General features: G+C 39.0%; 1 protein-coding gene across 1 annotated transcript; it reads left to right on the plus strand.

The window, feature by feature from the left end:
* Positions 1-1,972: 1,972 nt before the first annotated feature.
* Positions 1,973-25,036, plus strand: LOC114664044 (antimicrobial peptide NK-lysin-like). The gene is made up of 5 exons (XM_028818025.2): positions 1,973-2,121; positions 5,336-5,439; positions 6,460-6,552; positions 7,904-8,110; positions 24,894-25,036. Exons 1-4 carry the CDS (start codon positions 2,070-2,072, stop codon positions 8,081-8,083), a joined length of 429 nt encoding a protein of 142 aa, XP_028673858.1. The 5' UTR covers positions 1,973-2,069; the 3' UTR covers positions 8,084-8,110; positions 24,894-25,036.
* Positions 25,037-26,257: the final 1,221 nt, after the last annotated feature.

The raw sequence follows: 26,257 nt of genomic DNA on the forward strand, positions 1-26,257 counted from the left end.
ATGGTGTTACTACAAACCTGAATGCTCCTGATGAAGTGGCAACACTTCCTGGTGGTGATCAGCAGCACCTGGTGCAAATTACCTAGTTCATTGATATGGAAATATCAAGTTGTGAGACTTGCCCGGACACCACCAGTCGGAAACCACATCTTTATAAAATCCACACATTTATTATTCATCAAATAAACACAGTCCCAAACACCACACAATGCATACAACAATAATCACCCCAATTAAACCTTCTTTCTCAGTCATTATCCGCCTCTACTCTCCTCCTGGGAGCTTTGTCCAACTCCCACTCCCGACTCTGGCTCCCCGCCTGTTAGGAGGCGGCTCCTTTTATTCCCGCCCGGATGTGCTACAGGTGGCTGATTACGATCTTCCGGCAACACTTCCTGGTGTGGTGGAAGTGCTGCCCTTTGCCCCGGAAGCACTCCGGGCACAGTGGCGTAGCGTAGTGGGGGTGGCAGGGGCGGCCCACCCCGGGCAGCACTTTTAGGGGGCTGCAAAATTTCACAATAAATAATAATAATATCTTATAAAAATTTGAACCATACCGAACCATACTGTCTGGGCATCCCTGGCAGGTTCATCCGCCATCTTGTCTGGTGTGGCGGAAGTGACAGTTCCCCAGGTCCCATGAGGCTTAAGGCACCCCCTGGCGGTGGCCATGGTTCCCAACAGGTCAGAACCTCTTTGTCCCTTTCCCGTGGTCCTCTTTTTATCCAGGGCGGCTGCCCCCTTGTGACCTGGAAGCTATTACTGTCCCTTTCCGGTCCCTCCAGGCATCCCGGCCAGGTAATGACCCCAGTCATCTGTGACAAAGTATATCCACAATTTTCACACATGACTTTTATACATCGGCTTATTGTTGAACCAAAAATAGAATATTTTGTGTTGCTTGTCACCGGAGATTAAATTTATATCTTAAGACTTGGTGAGGATTGGACAATTGCTAGTCTTGATATGTGAAACCATGGACTAGGAAGAAGGTGTGCACCGTCACATCGCTGTATAATGTCGTAGTGACATTCTTCTCCATTTGGATACATTATATTGAGAAGGCAGAGATATTTAAGTAGTAATTAATAAATATGCACATTGCATGCAATATAAAGGTTATCATATCGCACAAACTAAACCAGACCCTGAAGAAAATGAACTGGTGAGGCACATCATTAGGAGAATAAGGAATGTAAAGCAATACAAGATACTGACGGGGATTACAGGATCCTTCAGGTGTGCTGAAGTTATTCACTGAGACTTTGAACTTGTACTTGTACAGTAATCAACACAGAGATTAATTATATAAAGTTGGTGAATCTAGGATCCTAGCATCAGCATATAGCAGAGACCAAAAAAGAAGATCGCCCCCCTCCACCAAGAATACTGAGCTGCTGGGATGCCATATGAGTAGCACTTGGGTGACTCCATCTTCAGCTGTAATTGATCTAAATCCAGTTCAGACATATTCAATTTCTTACTTATGATGGACCCTGAGCGTGCCATTCCACCTGCCCATATGAAAGCAATAAGATAACACATCATTATTGTCTGCCTTCAAATCATTCTGAGAAACACTCTATAAAATAAAGACACAATATGAAAAACTACAGACTGAAAAAATTGTCAGTTGTGTCTCAATCACCACTCTCTCATTCCTGATGTATGAACTAATAATAATAAAATCTCCTCAATGGCTGCATTCTTTTACAACAACATATCTAAAAATGTAACTTGAAGAAAAACATTTTACGTGCAGAGCCTTGGATAGCATTCTCTGAATTCATTAGTCTCAATGAGAAAATACAGACAACGTGCAAAAAAGCAGATATGTGATCACCATGATGAATGTGTGAATTGTTACAGTCATGACACCTTTAACCAAACTGAATATCTTGTGGGTGATACGATTCCTTCATTCCTTCATCCATTCAGCTACTTCTGCCTATAGATCTTCCCCCCATCATCAATATTGTAAATCTCTGTGGTCACAGCTCGAGCATAAAAGGCTTTCCAACTGAGTTGGAGTTGCTGCGTTCGAAGCACTTCCAAACTGAACAGTGACGATGATGATGATGATTTACCTTGCGTTATTTGCCCTGCTCCTGACTCCCTCAGGTAAGTGTTTCATTTGATTTGTTCTGCTTCATCTGTTGCTTTAAGTGCTTCTCTGTCCAAATGAAAAAAACACAATGAAATGAGCCAAGGCAGGGTGGTCTTCTTAATCCTTTTTTTAAACAAAATCTATTTTTACATGTGGCTTTGTCTTGGATTGCCTGTATTGTTCACCGTTGCTGCCTCAGTGTTGTAGAGATTTGGCATAATTTGCTAATGTGGTCTTTGTCTTATGTGGTGTTTGCCTGTTTCCCCCATTTTTCTGTATTTCATCGTATTCTACTATAGATTTGACAACATAGTAAGACGTGCAGTTAGACGAGACAGCCTCAAACCGTTCAGACATAAATCAGAGTTCCCTGTAATTGACAGACACCCATTCCATAAGAATCAAACCTTGTGCCTGATGTTGTCAGGATAGACCCCACACTTATATTATAATAAGTAGTTTCTGAATATGAATGAAAGAATGAGGGCAGCTGAAAAGGCATTATGAATGTACCTGCAAATAATATATATATATATATATATATATATATATATATATATATATATATATATATATATATATATATATATTCATTCAAGACTGGTACAGCAGTAACAAATATGAAACATCCCCATTTATAATGTAAACTTTCTCCTTTCATATGTATTTTATTTTTGTATACGTTATAAAGTGACTTGACTGATAATAACTGGTTTATTCATATTTGATTGAAATGTTAGTGGACATAAGTAGTGGTTAAGGCTTTGGACTTTAAACCCTGAGGTTGTGGGGTCAAATCCCACTTCTGACACTGTGTGACCCTAAGCAAGTCCCCTGACCTGCCTGTTCTCCCATTGGAAAGCCAGAAGAAATGGAACCAGTCAGTGAGTCATCGCCCAACCCGCTATATCCTAGCACAGGGTCACGGGGTCTGCATGGAACCAATTGTATCATAAATGTTGTAAGTTGCTTTGGATAAAGATGTCGGCCAAATAATTAAATGCAGATGTAAACGTAAGCAGGTCAGTGTGTGGAGGCTGACTTCATTGGAGGTAAATGGATGTCTTGTGTTTTGTGTTGGAAAAGGCGTTCGAGTTGGACTCCGCCAGGGCTGCCCTTTGTCACCAATTCTGTTCATAACTTTTATGGACAGAATTTCTAGGCGCAGCCAGGGCGTTGAGGGGGTCCGGTTTGGTGGACTCAGGATTGGGTCACTGCTTTTTGCAGATGATGTTGTCCTGTTTGCTTCATCAGGCCGTGATCTTCAGCTCTTTCTGGATCGGTTCGCAGCTGAGTGTGAAGTGGCTGGGATGGAAATCAGCACCTCCAAATCCAAGACCATGGTCCTCAGCCGGAAAAGGGTGGAGTGCCCTCTCAGGGTTGGTAGCGAGATCCTGCCTCAAGTGGAGGAGTTCAAGTATCTCGGGGTCTTGTTCACGAGTGAGGGAAGAATGGAGCGTGAGATCGACAGGCGGATCGGTGCGGCATCTGCAGTGATGCGGGCTCTGCATCGGTCTGTCGTGGTGAAAAAGGAGCTGAGCTGTAAGGCAAAGCTCTCAATTTACCAGTCGATCTATGTTCCTACCCTCACCTATGGTCATGAGCTATGGATAGTGACCGAAAGAACGAGGTCGCGAATACAAGCGGCTGAAATGAGTTTCCTCCGCAAGGGTGTCTGGGCTCTCCCTTAAAGATAGGGTGAGAAGCTCAGTCATCCGGGAGGGGCTCAGAGTAGAGCCGCTGCTCCTCCGCATCGAGAGGAGTCAGATGAGGTGGCTCGGGCATCTGATCAGGATGCCTCCTGGACGCCTCCCTGGTGAGGTGTTCCGGGCACGTCCAACCGGGAGGAGGCCCCGGGGAAGACCCAGGACACGCTGGAGGGACTATGTCTCCTGGCTGGCCTGGGAACGCCTCGGGATTCTCCCAGAAGAGCTAGAAGAAGTGGCCGGGGAGAGGGAAGTCTGGGCATCTCTGCTCAAGCTGCTGTCCCCGCAACCCGACCTCAGATAAGTGGAAGAGGATGGATGGATGGATGGATGGATGGATGGATGGATGGATGGATGGTGTTTTGTCAATTGAGTGTCCACTGCTACTCATCTTGATGGTCATTGAGCTGCTCCAATTTAAATAATGTGACTGGCCAAAATGTACCTCAAAGAGAAAACATATAAAAAAGTGTCAAGTTGAATTAAAACCTTATGCAATAAAATGCAGGAATCTGTAAGTTGCATGTAAGAACAATCCTCATATACTTCTATTATTTCCAAATAGCATCCATTTATCCAATTCAGCGTTATAGGAGGTTGGTGCCTAAACTCATATAATATGCATGCCAATGGGTATAACATGTAAACTTCATTTGTTTTATTCATCACTGTAATTTTTTAAAGCATTACATTTATTGTCACTTATACAGAGCGCAATGAGTCTCTTACTTGCATGTCAACAATAACAGCTTGTTTAATAAGGTAAGGAGCCCAATTAAAAACAAAATCTGCAGGACTGAGTTTGAGAACCACTGTCAGCTGGTGAAGCTCGGGCCTTACCTTGACACCTCTGGAATGTTCCATTCCCAAACAGCACTTTGCAAAGATAACGGACAGTCAAAAATGACAACAGTTCACTTTCAAAATCGGTAATGCAGTTATTGTCAGGACAGTCATAGTTTCAGTAAACCTATCATGTTGGGAATGGCAAAACCCAAACGTGATGTGGTGAACCTCTGCCAAGGCATACAGCGCTTTGTGAAGGGGAAGTGTGGAACGTTAAACTAAACAGAATATTCTGTTGCATGTTACACAAGGTGATGACTTATTGTAGACACATTTATATAACCTTCACAAACTGACATGTGTCAATTGTAAATGAAGAATAGTCAAGAATACTGTGTTATAAAAAAAAGAAGAAGAGAAGAAAGATAATGGATCTGTTGATCCATAATGCATCCAGTCTTGCACAGAACTCTTACTTGAGAAATTTTTTATAACTGTTATGCATATGTAATTAAATGTACACAACGTTTGCATACTGTGTGTTGGTTTAATGGTGTGTTTGTAAATACACAGGGAATTTTATAGGGGCAAAGGACATTATTACAAATTGGAATCAAAGGATTCAGGAGATCTACTTATTGTAAAGTATTCTCTCCTCTGGATTTCCTCTGAAAGCAATCAGTTTATTTGTTAAGATTTTTTGCAAGCAGTAACAGACCAACGTCTTTTCTTGTAGTGTCTCTTAAAGTGCACCCTGATAGACTCACGAATGAAATCAGCATTGATGAAAATGAGTTTTATGAAGAGCTGGTAATGTCCGTCTGCAGTGATGTGACTAAGGTGAGTGCTGACTTTCTGAAAGTTTTCTAAAATGATAGTGATGTTTGTTCAGCTCCTGTTTCTATTGACTATTTGAGAAGTCATTGTACTGTTTCATCTCCATTTTTAAAGAAATATGAATACATTTTACATGTCTACGAGCTTAACATTTTTGATGGAATGACCCTGCGCATGACTGTTGTCCTTTGCTCTACTCTCACGTTTCATCGTTGTCCACACAGAGTTTCTATGTTTGCCCACTTCTGTGTGAGTTTTCCTCCAGCTTAGCCTCACACAACTCCAAAAATGTTGTGTTTATCTGTGATTGGACACTGTGCTGAAATGGTGTCCCATCCAGATCAGATTCATGACTTGTACCCATGTTTCTAGAATAAACAGCAAATCCCTGAGACCCCTAGACGTATTGATCAACTTTAATAGTGTTATGCTGTACCGTTATTTGATGGACTAAAATTCAAAGAGCAGCAAGGTCAGCCATTGCCTTTCAGGTCTATTTGTAATGTAGAAATAAAGCAAAAAAATAAACCAAAACCTTCAAGCTCAAACTTGTTACCTCCTTAACTGACTCACTTATGAGGTCCACTTTTAGTTATCAGTACATCTGTGCACTTAGCTCCAACCTACATACAACAAAACAAAATGACATACAGTGTGAAACAAAACCTATCGTGACTTGTTGATGTGATGGGTTGTTTTGCTGCCCCACATCAGTTGGAACTCATCCTGATGATCGATTTGTCTTCCCATGTTTGTGTAGGTTGATTTCCTCCAGGGGCCTAAAGACTTTATTTTCCTCCCATGACTGATAGATTGATGATTTTAATAAGCCTGATTTGTAGTCGCCTCATAACTAACGGGGCTACTTCAGTCATACACTGGAAAAGTCCACTTTACAAAATGAACCGAACACTTGTTTCTATTTGAAATGCAATGAATAAACATTGGAATGTTATGAATGTTTATAAAGTGCTGTCAGAACAAAAAAATATCCAAGAACTGACTGGCATGTTTGTGTTACAGGTGAATGTGACCTCTCCGAACTTCATAATGTGCAAAATATGCACATTTGTTGTGGGCAAAGTGAAAGCATTAATCCCTCCAGGAACCCCTAAGGTAAGTGCACTCAAAGGAGCTCTTTATGATCTGACCCGTTTTAGTTTCTCAATCTCGATTTGAAACTATTCAGCTGCTTCCAGCGTTGTTGGGTCCATGCTGGGAGTTTGCAACGTCTGACATCATTTCCGAGCCGGTCAGCGTCGTACATGCCCTGCTTCATGTGGATTCAATCAAAAAGTCTCTTGCATTTCTCTGAGGGCATCATTTTCATTGATGGTTATGGAAGGCTTTCTATTTTTTTGACCACATCTTTTGGCTCAGTTTATATGCATATGCTGCTTTTCGACACTCTTACTATACCTCCAGACTATGATTTTGGTTCTGCTCACTGACTTTGTTTACTAAATTCTTCATCTCTTGCTAGTTGACCTTGGCTAGATTACACTTTTAACTTTCTCCTAATTACATTTATTTTCAAAACTGATGCCTCCCTGCACAGTCAGTACAATCCTTTAATGGAATGGAATCCAATGTTGCCTCCTGTAATGCCGCAGGGCATTGAGTAGGCTTGAAAATGGATGGAATAATTTACAGGTGTTGGCAATACAGCGATGCCCTGGTTGGTTCTGCTGCCTCACAGATCAAGAGTTTGAATCCCATGGTACAACACCCTAATCCCACACCTGCTAATTGTCTTTATGGAGTTTTTTATGCTTTCCCTATATCTATAAGGTTTATTTTTGAGTGCTCTAGGTTTTTCTCCACCATCCCCAAAGGTGTGTGTGTGTTAGGTTAACTGACATTTCTAAATCAGTCATATGTAACTGTGAACATGTAAAGTCTCTCCAAAGGACTGGTGCCATGTCCTGTCATGATCCTAAAGTTGCCAAGGATAGGATCTAAATATCCAGCTTTTGAAATGTTATTCAGTGGTCAGACTTGCAGGGACACAGTACATTATGGAAACACCTGTCCTCCCTCCCACTCATTGACACCTTCTTCATTGTAGCTAAATCACCATGGGGTGGCACATTGGCACAATGGGTAGCGCTGCTGCCTTGCAGTTAGGAGACCTCGGTTCTTTTCCCAGGTCCTCCCTGCGTGGAGTTTGCATGTTCTCCCCGTGTCTGTGTGGGTTTCCTCCGGGTACTCCGGTTTCCTCCCACAGTCCAAAGACATGCAGGTTAGGTGCATTGGCGATTCTAAATTGTCTCTAGTGTGTGTGCTTGGTGTGTGTGTCCAGCGGTGGACTGGCGCCCTGCCCGGGGTTTGTTCCTGCCTTGCGCCCTGTGTTGGCTGGAATTGGCTCCAGCAAATCCCCATGACCCTGTGTTAGGATATTGCGGGTTAGATAATGACTGACTGACTAAATCACCATGTGTTGTGCTCTCCTTCTTTTAATTTTCAGGATGGGGTCATTCACCTTCTCCACACTGTTTGTGACCGACTGCCTGTGTTCCGTTCAGTCTGCAAGAATATTGTTTCAAATTTCCTGGGCCGACTAGTCGAAGAGATCATGGCCAATGATAATCCAAAAGTCATCTGCCAAACCATGAGCTTTTGTGCTGCAAAGACCTTTTATCACTAGGAAGAAAGCATAGCTGGGACATCTCAGGTTTGTCTTTCTGTTTTTTTTTGTTTTTTTCTTTTGTGGCCCAATATATAGAAATCTGCACCAGACATGTTAGTTTAATGTTCAGACTCCAGTTCACTAAAACATTTACTCTGACTGGGTATCTACTGAACACAGAGTCTTGCTTTGGGTCAAGTACTTGTGACTACCTGGTGGTTAACCAAATGAAATGTGGATTTGAGATGCAAAAATGAGGGTTGGCTGCCAGCATTAGATACATTTGTGATATCAGGACACGTTGGCCTTCATTTACATTAGTATGTGGCAAGGATTGCACCCAACAAATCATATGTACAAGCTGACTACAAGATCAGTAAAAATGGTCAGATTTATAAAAAAAAGTCTTAATTTATCATATTACAACGTAGTTCAGATGTTCTCCCCAAGAACAGACGACTAAAACAAACACAAAACCGCGGCCTGATATATACAGTATGTTAGCTACTACTTTAAGCAGCATTGAAAAATCTGCTAACTTTTCAGTATTATATCTTGTGCTTGTTTGTTTTGTGCGGGTCTGTGTGTGTGTGTGTGTGTGTGTGTGTGTGTGTGGTATTCCAAAAGGAGAGATGACTAAGATACGATAGGGGTCAGCAGAGAATACATAGAGAGACCGATGAGCAGTCAATTAGTTTTAAATGATACAAAATACTTACAGTACATCCTCAAAACTCACCAGCTGCCTCAGTGTGTCATTTCTTTGGTGGATTTTACATTGATGACATACAGAAAGATAAAGGCAGGTTTATCAGACTAGACAAACTAGTGCTTTATTTGTCTCAAGGGGGAAATTTGGCTTTTTGTAGAATCTCAATAAAGAAACAAATAAACAGGCCTAACAGGACATTACCAAAAAGAAAGAAAGTTTCCAACTTGGCTAAAGAATAAAGAGCAGTCACAGCTGCATTGAGACATGTTAAAGGCATATTACCACCTAAGCTCTAGTTGTGTTTCTTGACACACTTCTGCTGAATAATTCATTGACTTAAAGTCCTCAGTGTTAGTGTGCCAGAGAGAGGATGTGCAGCGTTGTTCATAATGGCACTCAGTTTTGACTTCATTATCTTCTCTGCTTATTCTTCCAGTGGGTCAATATATATATTATATATGTAATGTAAACTTGACTGACTTACTCACCCACCCATCAACAAAAACACTATTTCCCATTTAGCTAAAATGCTGAAAGTTGTCAGGAATGTAAGGCATTTGTTCATGTACAGCAGTAGGAATATATATATATACTAGCAAAATACCCACGCTTTGCAGCAGAGAAGTAGTATGTTAAAGAGGTTATGTAAACATATATATACATATACATATATATACATATCTACATATACACATATCTTTGGTTTCCTCCCACAGTCCAAAGACATGCAGGTTAGGTGCATTGGCGATTCTAAATTGTCTCTGGTGTGTGGGTGTGTGTGGGTGTGTGCGCCATGCGGTGGGCTGGCACCTTGCCCGGGGTTTGTTTCCTGCCTTGTGCCCTGTGTTGGCAGGGATTGGCTCATGTATTTAGGATATAGCGGGTTGGATAATGGATGGATGGACATTTGTATGCATAGCCCCATTTGCCCGTTTTCGTTTTTTTTCATTCTTCAGTAATATTTCAGCAAACCCGGAGCTTGTCAGTTCAAATCGTGGTACTGACACCACTGTGTGACCCTGAGGAAGTCACTTCACCTGCCTGTGCTGCTAAAAACAAAAGTAATGTAACAAATTGTACCTCAGATGTTGCAAGTTGCTGGAATAAAGGCATAAGTCAAATAGATAAATATGTATTATACACATAGGAACTATTCATTTATTTTCAGTTAAGTCATCTGCAGCAAACCTTTGTAAATGAGGGTTTCTCGTTTTTAGATAGTGCAAACTGTTTCTTCTTCATTGACGTTTTCTCTTGGAGAGCTTTTTTCATTTCATTGAAAATTAAAGCAGCAGCTGCCAAAATATGTAGCTTTCTTATTAATTTTTCAACATTGTGTAAAATAACTTTATAAAGTAACATAAAAGGTTTAAATACTGGTTATCCTTTTACACTAAAATATTACTAAAGAGATACAAAAAAAGTAAAATGCATATGTTGTTTTTCTTTAAGGAGATTAAATATTACTGAAGAAAAAAAAAAACTTAACCAAATGGGGCTATGCATACGAACTTAAAAGGTTTAAATAAAACAGAAATATATACCTTTTATTTTTACTTCCTTAACTTGTGGAGGGTGTATCTTGTAGCAAAGCCCTAAGTTTTTTCATGAAAGCCCGTTTCAGTCAATAAGTCTTAAAAAGAGGTGTAAAGATATTGACAATAAGCTACGCAAACCCACCAAGACATGCAATCGTTTAAATCAAGGCACGAGTCGAAAAACACCATCCGATACTATTAGTTAACGATTAACACATTTCTATATGTATTGTAAGCATACAATACAACTGATAATATGTTGCGCTTATTTATCTGGTGTACCGACATTTTTGCTCGTTTAACGGCTGAAATCTAACGTGGTTTGTGCCCTTCAGAATGAAAACAGTTATCATTTACCTTTTTAATAAAAAGCGAGCTTTTAAGCCTGAGAAATCACTCCATAAATGCACACGTTTAATTCTTGATCACTTCAAACAACTGAACTATCCAGAACATTTCAGGCATACATCCAGCATTCAAACTATGTATAAAAATCACAACTGTTAAAGGAATTCAGCATTTCTTAATTGAAAATGTTCCTTTAATTCTCAACATGTCTCAATGAGTCGTTCTGGTGGTTTTACTTGACATTTTGATATTCTGGTTAATTGTGTTTGCAGTTGAGATGTTCTTTCCTGATTTATACTTGTTTTCTCGTTAATATTTGTTTCGCTGGTGTTAGTGTTCTGATTAGAGGTTATTGGTCCTTTGATGTCTTGACGGTTTCTTCTTAGAACAGCTCCTATTACGCAATTCCGTCACATACTGCTCTATTGTTTCTCCACTTTTCTGGAAACATGTAAAAAAACTTGTGCCGCTCAAACGTCACATTGCGCTTTGGGTTGCAATACGTTTCGAATTTTTCAACTATTTTGTTCAATTTCATATTGTCTCCATCTTCTTCAAACTGAAAATTGTTATACAACTCTAGCGCCTCTTCACCAATTACATGTAGACGCATAGACGCTTTAATTTTTTCACTTTTCCTATCTGCTTCAATCGCAGCAAGATACAACTCGAATCTCTGTTTAAATCTTTTCCAATTTTCAGCTACATTTCCCTTTAACTGGAGATTTGGTGGGGGCTGTAATCCTAACATATTTGTTTTTCTCTTTTGCTAGAACGTCTTAGCGCTTTCTGATCACGTTTTCGGGTTACTAACAGACACGCGACTCGTTCAAAAGCTGAACCTCTTCTTCACATTCCTCTTGCAATCCGCCACTTCTGACACCATGTAGTGATCTTGTTAGGTTCATAGTTTAATCAATACACACGATTGAAAGATATAATAACTTTTTAATAGACAGACTTTAGAGATATTTACTGTACAAGTTACTAATCGTTCTTTAGTTCACGCCCATTCTCCTACTTGCATCGGCATTCACAGGCATTACTAATCATTCTGTACGTATCCCTTAATAGACCTTACTAATCAACTATCATTACAAAATCCAACGTGGTTTGTGCCCTTCAGAATGAAAACAGTTAGCATTTACCTTTTTAATAAAAGGCGAGCTTTTAAACCTGAGAAATCACCCCGTAAATGCACATGTTTAATTGCACATGTGTTAATATGCATGCTTACACAGTATTAAAAGACACTCAAAAATGAACGTCATTTACCTTTGTTCTCGCGTTTGATAAAAGGCGAGCTTTTATGCCTGAGAAATCACCCCGTAAATGCACATGTTTAACTGCACGTTTTAATATGTATGCTTACACAGTATTAAAAGACACTCAAAAATTAACGTCATTTACCTTCGTTCCCGCGTTTGACTCGTGCTGTAAATCTCTTCCTTGTTTTTAGTTCAAGTGATTACGTAGGAGGTGTGATGACGCGATACGTGACTCCGCCTCCTCCATTAGAGTATATGGACAAAAAACAGGTTCCAGTTATGACCATTACACATAGAATTTCAAAATGAAACCTGCTTAACTTTTGTAAGTAAGCTGTAAGGAATGAGCCTGCCAAATTTCAGCCTTCCACCTACACGGTAAGTTGGAGAATTAGTGATGAGTCAGTCAGTCAGTCAGTCAGTGAGTCAGTGAGGGCTTTGCCTTTTATTAATTAGTATATATATATATATATATATATATATATATATATATATATATATATATATATATATACTAATAAAAGGCAAAGCCCTCACTGACTCACTGACTGACTGACTGACTGACTGACTGACTCATCACTAATTCTGCAACTTCCCATGTAGGTGGAAGGCTGAAATTTGGCAGGCTGATTCCTTACAGCTTACTTACAAAAGTTAGGCAGGTTTCATTTCGAAATTCAACGCGTAATGGTCATAACTGGAACCTCTTTTTTCACAATATACTGTAATGGACGGCAGCTCGATGGCCGTGGGAGGAGGAGTTGAGTGTCACGTCATCACGCCTCCCACGTAATCACGTGAAAAGACTGTGAACGCAGTAGGGACAAATGAAGGAGGAGCCGCAAACAGCGAAGAACAAAAAATTCACTAAACAATTGAGAAGGGAGCGAGTGAAGCATACAAGCATGTTCATAAGGGAAACAAAGCACGGTGTAAAACGTAAGTTTAAATTAAGTTTATAGAAACGCTCCCGCTGCGGATTGCAATAACATATTCGCGAGATAAAAGTTTAATGAGAAGACACGAGGTATAAACGAACCACACGCTGTAGCGCAACGTTAGGGGCAACAGTTTCAACCATTCTATGATCTGCCTCTCGCAACTGAAAGACGGCACATGGCGGATGTTAGCCCACTTGCTGACCGCAACGTTAGGGGCTTCAACTCTGGTGCTGACGATATTCGATTCTCGAGAGGGGATGCAGTGAGTGTGTATGCCTGATGAGCCCAGAATTAAGGAGTAACACGTGTCGCATACTCTTTGCATTATTTGAAAGTAAACTATTAAAACCATTCTATGATCAGCTTCTGGGAACAGAAAGAGGGCACGTGGCGGATGTAAGGCGACTTCCTGACCAACCACAAGCGTAACCTGGCAGGTAACCATCCATACAGTCAGATTGTGATTCAGAAAACGAATGCCATGAATTTAATTACCACGATCTACATACTGTCAAATAAACGAAACACACGCCGTAGCGGGACAGCTGTGAAAAGCGAGGTTCACAAAAAAACAGATCCTTAACAAATTGTTATTGGTATATTTTCGATCCGTTTAAAAAGGTTTTACTTTCTTCTTAAAAAATTAAAAGCAGTACTTCGCCGCAACGAAGCACGAGAATTTGACTATATATATCTGCTTCTCACAATTAAAAGAGGGCACGTGGCTGATTTTAGACAACTTCATGACCAAACATAAGTGTTACCTGCCAGGTAGGGTTACCACTTTTAATACAAAAAAATAAGGGACGCATACTGCAGTGGGTGCCACATCTCAGTGCCAACAGTTTGCAGACTCTACTTAAAAGACCCGCCCTCCTCACTGGACAGTTAAAAAGATCAATCAAACTAACAATGACATCAAGTATTACCCAATCAAAAGTAGGAAAGGAGGCATCTTCATAAAATGCGTGTGGGATGATTTGTATGAGACGCTGCTTTAAAAAAAATGATAAAAAAAATACGGGACAAATTCCGTCCCGTATTGATTCAAAACGGGACGCGCAATTTCATTCTCAAATACGGGACGATTCCGTATTTTAAAGGACGGGTAGCAACCCTACAGTGCCAGGTAACCACCCATACAATCGGATTGTGATTCAGACTAGGAATGCAATGAATGTAATTACCCCGATCTACATACAAGGCAAAAGTCTTGCAACATTCAAAGATGATGGTTTGGGATAAGTACACCATAGAACATAAAAGAGCTTATGAAGCCTTGAACCGAAAAAAGCAAGATCTCAGAGATCGTAAAAAAAAAAAAAAGGAGGTAATGTCGTTTTACTCGCTGTAGATTTTAGTCAAACATTACCAGTTATTCGACGAGGGAGACCAGCAGATGAACTCAACGCGTGTTTAAAATCCATGCTTCTCCCACGCTCGGTTATATGTCGCGTGTTCTTGGGTAGGTGCACCAAAAAATGTATACATTTAAGCATGTAATGAGCAAACAAAAAATGAGGTATACCCGAAGGCACTGCAGTAGTACTTAATGTAACTTTACTTCTTAAATGTTAATGTTTTACTGTTTAATAATTTATACGCTTCTTATATGTTGTTCAAATTCTTTTATCAAAATACCAGTGACAGCGCAATGCACGATAACATGGAGTGAATACACCATACGCATCCGCCCACGGCCGCCCTGGTGTGCGCAGATAGGAGTTGATTCTACAATAAAATAAAATAAAGATAAAACCCCAGGATTGTTTCCTGCCTTCTGCCCTGTGTTGGCTGGGATTGGCTCCAGCAGACCCCCGTGACCCTGTGTTCGGATTCAGCGGGTTGGAAAATGGATGGATGGATGGATTAAAAGAGTAATACAATCATCACCCATAAAGCGGATAGTAGACGTGACGTTCTATATGTGTACCAGATTTCAAGTCAATAGGTGAAACTGTTTGCGAGCTACAGGTGATTTAAAATCCTGGACAGACAAACGAATAGCCACGGTAGCACATTACAGAAGAAGATTTTACTGTTTAATAATTTATATTTATATGAAATGTGCTTCTTATATATTACTTCATATTCTCATATGATAATGATGTTAATGTTGTTTATATTGATTTCTATGTTATTGAAACTGCATGTATGTGTGTATATGTATGTGTATATATATATATATATATATATATATATATATATATATATATATATATATATATATATATATACTAGCAAAATACCCGCGCTTCGCAGCGGACAAGTAGTGTGTTAAAGAGGTTATGAAAAAGTAAAGGAAACATTTTAAAAATAACGTTACATGATTGTCAATGTAATTGTGTTGTCATTGTTATAAGTGTTGCTGTCATATATATATATATACATATACACATACACATATATTATAACACACTACTTCTCCGCTGCGAAGCGCGGGTATTTTGCTATATATATATATATATATATATATATACATACACATACAGATATATATTATATATATACACACATATATATATATATATATATATATATATATATATATATATATATACACAGATACAGATATATATATATATATATATGTGTGTGTGTATATGTATATATATATATATATATATATATATATATATATATATCTGTATCTGTATATATATATATATATATATATATATATATGTGTGTGTATATATATATATATATATATATATATATATATATATATATATATATATATATATATATATGTATATATATATGAAAAGACGCACTATCTTTGATATATGCACATACTAAATCGACAGGACACACATTCAACTGGGACAACGTAAAAGTAAAATTTAAGGCCAGTACAAAAAGCGCCAGAGAGTTGGCCGAGTCTTGGCTATCAGATGAAAATGCCATCAACAGACACTTGGACATAAACCCAGCATATGCCAACTTAAGAAGGACATATGCACTTTAATTTAACGATAACCCCCCCCCCCCTTTTGATCATACTGACTTAGTCACCTCCACCCACCCCCCACTGAATGTGTTGCTATATATTGCCTTTGATTCTTGTAAGTCTAAGCATTATCCTCTGATGAAGACCCCTGACAGGGGTTGAAAGCTCAGGAATAAAACTATTTTATGATACGTGATTCGTTTTTTCTCCCTTTGTGGATCTCCAACTGCAAATATGCAAACCGTATCACAGACCTTCTCTTCCATTCATATATATATATATATATATATATGTGTATGTGTGTGTGTATGTATGTGTATATATATATATGTTGATATGTGTATATATATGTGGATGTGTATATGTATATATATATGTAGATATGTATATATATGTATATATGTATATGTATATATATGTTTATATGTGTGTGTGTGTGTATATTATATATATAAAAGACAGCAACACTCATAACAATGACAACACAATTACATTGACAATCATATTACGTTATTCTTAAAATGTTTCCTTTTCTTTTTCATAACCTCTTTAACACACTACTTCTCCGCTGCGAAGCTCGGGTATTTTGCTAGTACAGTATAAAAGCCAAATACCACTGACTCAGTCATCATGAAATCTCCCGAACCATGAGGACTTGGGACTTGAAATTTGGAATGTAGGTTATCCTTGGCCCATAGGTGCTCGCTAAGAAACGGTTTTAAAAAATTCGTGGTACAAGCACAAAATTTCTTATAGTTTTTTAGACTTGTTTGTATGTCTGTCTGCTTTTCACGAGATAACTACTTAATAGATTTATATCGGGTTTTTTTTATACTTTTCTTGAACATTCCGTTGTTTTTGTGACTTTCTCATCGCGCTAAGTATCATAGTTAACTTGCGGTACCGGCAGGGCCCTCCTCACTCACACATCTGCCTCGGGGGCGTAACCTTAACTCCTCTTAGTTAGCGAACGAGAGAACTACTTAACAGATTTAGATCATTTTTTTTTTATATAATTTGCTTGAACGTTTCGGTTGATTTTGCGACTTCTCTCATTGCGCTAAGAATCATAGTTCGCTTGCAGGAGTGATATATTCGCACCAATCCAAGACAGGCTGCGGGCCAAGGGGAGGGGGAAGAGTGACGTCAGGAATAGAGAGCTGGGCGGGACCCTCCTCACTGTCCTGTTTCACTAATACGCAGGCGAAGTTGCGCTGGGATGGCTAGTTCACTAATCAAAGGACATTTCGAAATACTGTATCAATATTTATGGGAACCCCCTCACAATACTAAAAAACTAAATATCCTAAAATCTCTTTGACTGATTTTATTGAAGCTTAGTTAAATAGAAAGAAGAAAATGAGGCAACCCATGTTTTTTTATTTGTCAATAGTATATCTGTAGTACTAGGGTGCTGTACCGTGTTAGCCATTATGAATGTAGAGAAAAGCCTGAGAAAAGCCTGAGTTGCCTCGAAAGCTTGCATATTGTAATCTTTCTAGTTAGCCAATAAAAGGTGTCATTTTGCTTGGCTTTTCTCTTATTTGTCAATAATAATGCTGAAACGAGAGGTATATTGTAATCCCCTTTTCGCCACAGAACTGACGAGCGTTCTGCAAGCTTGCGAACTATGATACTTAGTGCAACGAAAGAAGTCGCAAAATCAACCGGAATGTTCAAGCAAATTATAGAAAAAACCAGATCTAAATCTGTTAAGTAGTTCTCTTGTGAAAAGCGGACAGACAGACATACAGACAGACTGATGTTGGATTTTATATATATACAGTCATATGAAAAAGTTTGGGAACCCCTCTTAATTCTTTGGATTTTTGTTTATCATTGGCTGAGCTTTTAAAGTAGCAACTTCCTTTTAATATATGACATGCCTTATGGAAACAGTAGTATTTCAGCAGTGACATTAAGTTTATTGGATTAACAGAAAATATGCAACATGTATCATAACAAAATTAGGTGCATAAATTTGGGCACCCCAACAGAGATATGACATCAATACTTAGTTGAGCCTCCTTTTGCAAATATAACAGCCTCTAGATGCCTGCTATAGCCTTTGATGAGTGTCTGGATTCTGGATGGAGGTATTTGTGACCATTCTTCCTTACAAAATCTCTCCAGTTCAGTTAAATTTGAAGGCTGCCGAGCATGGACAGCCTGCTTCAAATCATCCCAAAGATTTTCGATGATATTCAAGTCAGGGAACTGTGACGGCCATTCCAGAACATTGTACTTCTCCCTCATCATGAATGCCTTTGTAGATTTTGAACTGTGTTTTGGGTCATTGTCTTGTTGGTATATCCAACCCCTGCGTAACTTTGTTTAACTTTGTGACTGATGCTTGAACATTATAAAGAATTTGTTGATATTGGGTTGAATTCATCCAACCCTTGACTTTAACAAGGGCCCCAGTCCCTGAGCTAGCCACACAGCCCCACAGCATGATGGAACCTCCACCAAATTTGACAGTAGGTAGCAGGTGTTTTTCTTGGAATGCGGTGTTCTTCTTCCGCTATGCAAAGTGTTTTTTGTTATGATCAAATAACTCAATTTTTGTCTCATCAGTCCAAAGCACTTTGTTCCAAAATGAATCTGGCTCGTCTAAATGAGCATTTGCATACAACAGGTGACTTTGTTTATGGCATGAGTGCAGAAAGGGCTTCTTTCTCATCACCTTGCCGTACAGATGTTCCTTGTGCAAATTGCGCTGAATTGTAGAATACAATACAACACCTGCAGTAAGATGTTCTTCCAGGTCTTTAGAGGTGATCTGTGGGTTGTCTGTAATCATTCTCACAATCCTGTGCATATGCCGCTCCTGTATTTTTCTTGGCCTGCCAGACCTGCTGGGTTTAACAGCAACTGTGCCTGTGGCCTTCCTCTTCCTGATTACATTCCTTACAGTTGAAACTGACAGTTTAAACCTCTGAGATAGCTTTTTGTAGCCTTCCCCTAAACCATGAGACTGAACAATCTTTGTTTTCAGATCTTTTGAGAGTTGCTTTGAGGATCCCATGCTGTCACTCTTCAGAGGAGAGTCAAAGGGAAGCACAACTTGCAATTGACCACCTTAAATACCTTTTCTCATGATTGGATACTCCTGTCTATGAAGTTCAAGGCTTAAACAGCCAGTCCAACCAATTTGGTGTTGCAAGTAATCAGCATTGACCAGTTACCTGCATTCAAATCAGCAAAATTACAAGGGGACCCAAATTTTTGCAAGCCAGTTTTTCACATTTGATTTAATTTCATACAACTAAATACTGCTTCACTAAAAATCTTTGTTCGGAAAACACCCCAGTACTCAGATGTTCCTAGGAAATGAAAGACATACCACTGTTATCTTTTTTTGTTGAAAGCAGAGTAAATTATAATGCAGGCTGAGAGGGGCTCCCAAAGTTTTTCATATGACTTATAAATATAGACATGGAAAAGTACTCAGTTAGTTACATAGTTACAGTGAATACACTCCAACTGAGGCCTGTTGTATTAGGAAATTTTCTGATCAAAGCTGAGTAACACAACATGATGTGACAATAAATTTGAACTTTTCTGATTACACTTTATTACATTTTTTTATCAAATCAAAACCTTCAATTTTTCACAGAGTTAGGGCAATTGGCCACCCGGATGTGGACACAGAGTTCTCAATATCAGTTCTTTCTCAGCATTAGATGCTATCTTTTGTGTGGCGTTTACACAGAAAATACTAAAGAAACCAAGAAAAGGCAGATTTCACAATATAGCTAAGCCACAAGGAAACTGAATAAAGAGCCACAAACCAATGACCTGTTTTTATGGTATATGCTGAGTCACTCTTGCATTAGTGAGTAATTAGTAACTTTTATTGTTTTGTGTAGGTAGATATCCATTCAAATTTATAATAGGATGAAGTACTAGGGTGTTGTACCATGTTAGCCATTATGAACGTAGAGAAAAGCCAAGCAAAATGACACCTTTTATTGGCTAACTAAAAAGATTACAATATGCAAGCTTTCGAGGCAACTCAGGCCCCTTCTTCAGGCAAGATGTAATCTAATAGGATGAAGGAATTCCATTTTCAGGCTTTGATGCCTACACACTTTACTTCTCCAGGTGTCAAGCAGCACCCCCTGGTGCAGATGCCTTCAGAGTGCATGATTTATTGATGTGGGGACAGAAAAAATAGGTGCCAGTTTGGCATTTTCACTAGTTCTGCTTACTCGTGTATAACCATCGCATACTATGTTTTATTTCTGGTTTCCGTACATTGCCACTGGCTATTGTTTGACCATATTCATGTATTGTATGATATTTTGTGGGGTCACAGATGGTAAACCATTTGAGATAAGAGAACCTTCTGTTTCAGAGATGCCATAGCAACTCACTGCCTGAGGGACATAAAAAAGACTTTGTGACCAACGAAAAGGGGAGAGAGAGCAGAACGCTGGGGGACAGTTTGTCAGATTGTACTGCACTATATTTTGTCAACATTAAAATTGTGTCCTGTGGTGGTCAACTTCAAAGATTATGTGTTCTCAACTGATGTGGAGGCCTTAAGTCACTGCTCTGGAAATATGCTGAATGATGACTTAGTTTAAAAGGGTGAAATCAGTCCAGTTTATTAAGAAGGGATAGCACTGTGCATTTGAGTCACTGTCTGAAATGGCCAATTTCACTCACAGCTCATAACCCTCCCGTATATTTTGAATTAGTCTTTGTATATTGGTTTATTGTGTTCTGATTGAGTGATATGTGTATCTGTTCACTTTGTGTAAATGTAGTATTCATCGTTTTCTCTACTATTGTAAATATTCAAAAGTAAGCTTATCGTAATGCATTTGGAGGGACATTTGGTGAGTAATAATTTGTGCTCGTTTTTTCTATTTTGCTTGTTTTGAAATTTGTTTAATTTTTTAAAACAACCTTTGCTTTCCGTTTTAAAACTTTAGTCAATTAAATTTATTTCACTAAATCTTACACTTTGGTAAAGGTGATTGGGAATGGGTATGGTTTTTGGTGTTGCTCAACAGTTTCATGGTGTTGCCTGCTCAATGGGTCAGCTGTTACAAACAGAAAAAAAAAACTGCAGCCACTGTCAGCAACAACCTTTGGTGGTCCTTGTTATGATCTGCCTGGCTAACATACAACTCAAAATATGTAGGCTTTATCACCTGAAGAAGGCCTGAGGCTTCAAATGGAGCATAGTAAACACAAGCTAGCCTAAGCCCAAACTTGAGTAGCAGGCTTTTGGCCTGCACAGACTCAACAATGAGAGGTCAAGTCGTATTACTATTAGTAGTCCTGAAAACTTGTATTTAGGAGCCACCCTTCTTTACAAAAACATGAAACTCCAGACTGGTCTGACAAAAATGGAATGGTTATAATGACAATGAATTTGTGAAATAGAACAAAAATGCAAGAAAGAAGACAAAAAAACCCCATAAAATATGTTGAATGTTTAGACACTCAGATTGTTATGTAGCTTTTTTATTAGACCCTTATAATATCCCCACAGAAATCCAAGTAATGATTAGAGTCTCAGTGACCATAAACAAGAGAATTACAGGAGTATTTTATAGAAAAAACATATTCAGAAAATGAATTTGTGTTTTTGAGAACAGCACTTCTGCCTCGCAGTTAGGAGACCTGGGTTCGCTTCCCGGGTCCTCCCTGCGTGGAGTTTGCATGTTCTCCCTGTGTCTGCGTGGGTTTACTCCGGGCGCTCCGGTTTCCTCCCACAGTCCAAAGACATGCAGGTTAGGTGCATTGGCGATTCTAAATTGGCCCTGGTGTGTGCTTGGTGTGTGGGTTTGTTTGTGTTGGCAGGGATTGGCTCCAGCAGACCCCTGTGACCCTGTGTTTGGATTCAGTGGGTTGGAAAATGGATGGATGGATGGAGAACAGCATAATGTGAATGTGGTTGCTCTAAAAATGAAAATGTGAAAGTTTTTTTCTATTTGTAAAAATGATAAAAGGTAGAATTTTCATCATTGTTTTATACCTTTAGGTCGGAGCAGGCAACCACTGACTAGGAGAGCTGAAGTGACTACATGTCATTTCAATTTATGCTGTTAATGACATGTATGTGACATTTAGAGGTTTATTCCTTCCCATATTCTGCCTTGTCAAGTCCCAAAAGTATATCTCTCTATTGTAATAAAAAAAATCCTGAGACTTTTTGGATGATTTTGTTCAAGTCCCACGAGTTGACATCTTGGCCATGAGATTTTTTTAAGTCACGCCCTCCTCTCAACCATATTTAACCACACACACGGTAATCTCACCTCTCATTCGTGTGAACACCCGGAGGAAACCCACGCAGACACGGAGAACATGCAAACTCCACGCAGGGAGGACCCGGGAAGCAAACCCAGGTCACTGCGCCAACGTGCCGCCTCGCGAATCTGACATTGATTGCAAAATTTCCAAAATTCCCGGGCCAGCACCCACCTACTGCGCACTGTTTTGGTTGCGCTTACGTGTTGACGCGCTCTTGTAAACACCGACAAGCATCGCCTTCTTGTTTTCCTTCATTTACAGGTTTGCACCCCTTAATGACTGCATATGGCTCCGAGCAGGTGGCTGTAAAGTAACTTCCATCATTAAGCGGACCCTCATAATTTAGGCAGATATCCTTTCTCACTCATAAATTTTGTCTCAATTTTTTTAGGTTTCTTCGTATTCGCACTTAAAGCCTCACCACTCACTTTCACAGCGTGCAATTCAAAATGCATCTTAAAGTGATCCAACCATCCTCAGATAGCAGTGAAGTGCACATCAAACTCAGGTGCAGCTTTTTCATTTAACACTTCAAATAGAATTAGCACCTTTGCCATGATCGTCACGGTGCTGAGGGGGATTCGACTGTGGGTCTGATGCTTTAACCACTCAATAGCAACGTCTCCATTTCTGATATGGATTCCGAGTCTCACCGCTATATTAATCTGATTATATGTTTGTGTGAAATGATTTGCACAGCGGAAAAATCTGAGAAGAGCCTGGCTGCGGTTCGCAGCACAACATGGTGCTGTTACTACCAGGGCCGGATTAAGACGAAATTGGGCCTGATGCTGCAGCGCAAAAAAGGCCTATTTTTTCTCGGCATTGGTGCATGTGCATTCGACACTCACCGTACAATTCGCACTCAGACTGACCAACGAGCCTTAATTGCTTGCGACGCAACCAGCCAGCTTTTATTGAACATGAATAATAATAACGACGTAGTATCGTAACAACTCGAGATTAACATCAACATTCAATAGCAATTGTCTGAAAAGTGCACTTAATGCAGAAAACCTAACAATGAAATATACAAAATTTTGCAATTCTGTTACGAAACAGAGTAAGAAAAAATGAATTTGCAGAGACATTGGGTCAAAGTGATTCAGTTCAGGCTCTTGAGGGTGAAAATTTGTCCACAATTTAAATTTCATAATAGACCAGAATCCTGTCGAGGATTTTAAAAATTCTAAACATTCATGCCGGGCCCGCAGGCTGGCTTTTAGTTTTACCTTTACAGATAACCATTTAAATAGCCATCGATTTTTACTGTACAACTAACTTTCAAGGTGAAAAATTTACTACGTGGCACTTACCGAACAATAATAAAGGGGCAAGAATCCCCAAGATATTGCAAAAAATGCAGCTAAATTACTAAGTAAACTGTTTAACGTAAAATTGATAGCATTAACTTCAAATCTTCAGTTAACAATAAACACAATGACATTATAGTCACGTCACAGTGCAAAGAACAATAGTAACTGTATAATAAGTAACGCTGTGTCTAGACGTCCGAAAATCGGACTCCAAATTTCATTCTAAGAATTATTTTGAGGTTAATATAGCAAAGGAAAACTGTTCAGCTTCCGGAAAATTCTCATCTGTTTTCATCTGGGCCTATTTCAGGAATGGGCCTAATGCTGCAGCATCAATAGCACCCACCTTAATCCGGCCATGGTTACTACACAACACACTCGCTTCAAGACAGGGCTATTCGATAGCTGTCATTACTCCTGAGTAAGATCATCCTTCCATAATCGCCGTATTATCCATAGTGTAAGTTTATTGAAGATGTTGGTGATTCTCACAGCCACACACTTGCAGACATGTAGCTTTGTCCGAACATACAGTATATTAAAGATCTTAACTTCAGAAATGGAAATGCTCAATTTTCTTGTGTCAGTTAATTCCTGTAGTCGAATCTTAATTAAAATTGCACTTACTTTTTATTTAATATTTCTTTAATTGCTGGTATCCAACTTGTGCTGATTTTTTGATATTCTGTCAGGGAACTGGCACATAAAGTTTCTGGGAGAAGCGCTTAAAAGACAAAACAAAGTAAACGAAACCAAAACCCAATACAAGACATAATAATCGTGGTCGAGAGAACAAATGGGTCAAAACCAAAAGTATACATGAGAAAAAAAAAACACAAATATATACTTTGAATATTTCAGAGATCTGGAATCTACACATCAGATAAGGATAGTTAGCACCCATAGCCATCCTTTTATCCCGTTGTGTCGATTACGCTTGCGTTCCGACCTCATTGGCCACGCCATAGCAACGCTGGAAGTGGACATAACGAAGGAAAAACACTGCTGGCCTTCAAGGATCCGACATCATACCAAATCATGACAGATATTTTAAAGGCGGGATGAGACTTTTGCCTGTTGTTTACCTGAACCCTTTACACATTCATTACCTGTGCCTGTACAGTGCAGTGCTTTACTTAAAGTACTTACAATTTCACTTGCTTTTTCATTTAATGTTTCTGTTGTTTTTTCTTATTATCTATCTTGTATTGATTTACATGATATTTTCAAGGTATGAGGAGGTGTTTAGCTACTGTTTAGAGGTGCTCCTTCTGTGATCTGGGATTTTTACTAATCTGTCACTCCTCAGGTCCCAGTGGTCTCCGATTAGTGATGATCTAACTGTGCCACATTTTCAGTTTACCATAAGAAAGAAAACCCTTCAAGTACACTTCCCTTGGGCACCATTTGCCTATCTTGCATGAAACAGTCCTAATCCTGCAAGCTGTTATGCTCAAGAGATTTTTCTTTCTCTTTCAGAATTTCCATGGGAGAGCCAAGCAAGTATGAAGTTTTTGTAAGTTCTGTGTTATTTCTGCTGTCCTAAAAACTCAAAATTCCTGCACCTTTCCTAACCCTCACATAAATATGAAATAAAGAGTGACTGAAAGATTCAAAAAGAAGTACAGTTTGAAGTCTTTTAAGCACCACATAATCTACACAATGTAAATTAGAAAACCAATTGAACTCAGTTTTGCACCAGCAAGTTTACAGGCACGTTAAACAGAACACTACAAGTCCTGTCATTTACTTTATTTTTATCCCATCCTTTAAAGTTTTCCAATAGACCCATACCATTTAGTCTTTGCATGTAGACATTATGAATGGCTATGTTTAGCAAGAGAGATTAAAGTTTCCAGGGACTAGGAGGTGATGGTCACAAAATGAGCAGGCAAAAGTTATGGTCTGGAAACAGGCTAGGGTCTATAATCCCAGAAAGAATAAAAAAGAGATCATTAAACCAAAAGCTCATAAACTAAAGCTGATGTCAAAAATAACTTTGCAAAAAGGTCCCAACCATAAATAGAAATTCTAATCTTTAACTACAACAAACTGAGAGAGAAGATGAGTGATTTGTGTTATTTCCCAAGGCCTGGGTATCACAAACTATCAGAGGTAGGAAAAGTGCTAAACAAATGTGCACAAGTAGAAGTATTACTACATAGACAAAAATTTACATCAGTAAATATGAAAGTATCTTACATTGAAAGTGCTGAAGTTAAATTAAAACAGTAGTTTTAGGAAAAATTAGTGTTGTTGAGCACAGTTTAGTGATTTTAGATTTAAAAAATGGAATTATTAAATATCCTCAAATATATAGTACTAGACATTAAGCCCATTACAATAACGGGTGCTAGAACAGTAGTGCATAAATATCAGTAGGAACAGTCTACATTTGCAAGAAGCCTAAAGTAAAATAATAATAAAAATACAATAGAAACGTTTATGACAATACAGTAAGTATAATTAATATTAGATTTATCCTCTCCTCTGTGGCTGTTGATTGATGTGTTGTCTGTTTGAAGATCTCCTATCCTGCCTCTCTTTATTTTAGCTTGCTGTGGCGTCTCTCCAGCAAGTACTGTGCAGTTCCCCAGCAAGTATTTTAATCTGTGCTGGCGTGCAGCTGATTATTGTATGTGTGGCATCTCCCCAGAAACGGATTTTATGTGCGCAAAAATAAATCTACTTTTAAAATTCATCCTATTGTAATATCATGAAAATTCGTATATTTAGGAAGACCCCTTCAACGACTGACACTTTACACTTTACCGGGCCAAGCTTCTTAATCGCAAATCTGACATCCTCAGAGTGAACACTTGCACAACAACAAACACTAATCC

The sequence above is a fragment of the Erpetoichthys calabaricus genome, chromosome 13 (genome assembly GCF_900747795.2).
Source record: "Erpetoichthys calabaricus chromosome 13, fErpCal1.3, whole genome shotgun sequence".
Lineage (NCBI taxonomy): Eukaryota > Metazoa > Chordata > Cladistia > Polypteriformes > Polypteridae > Erpetoichthys > Erpetoichthys calabaricus.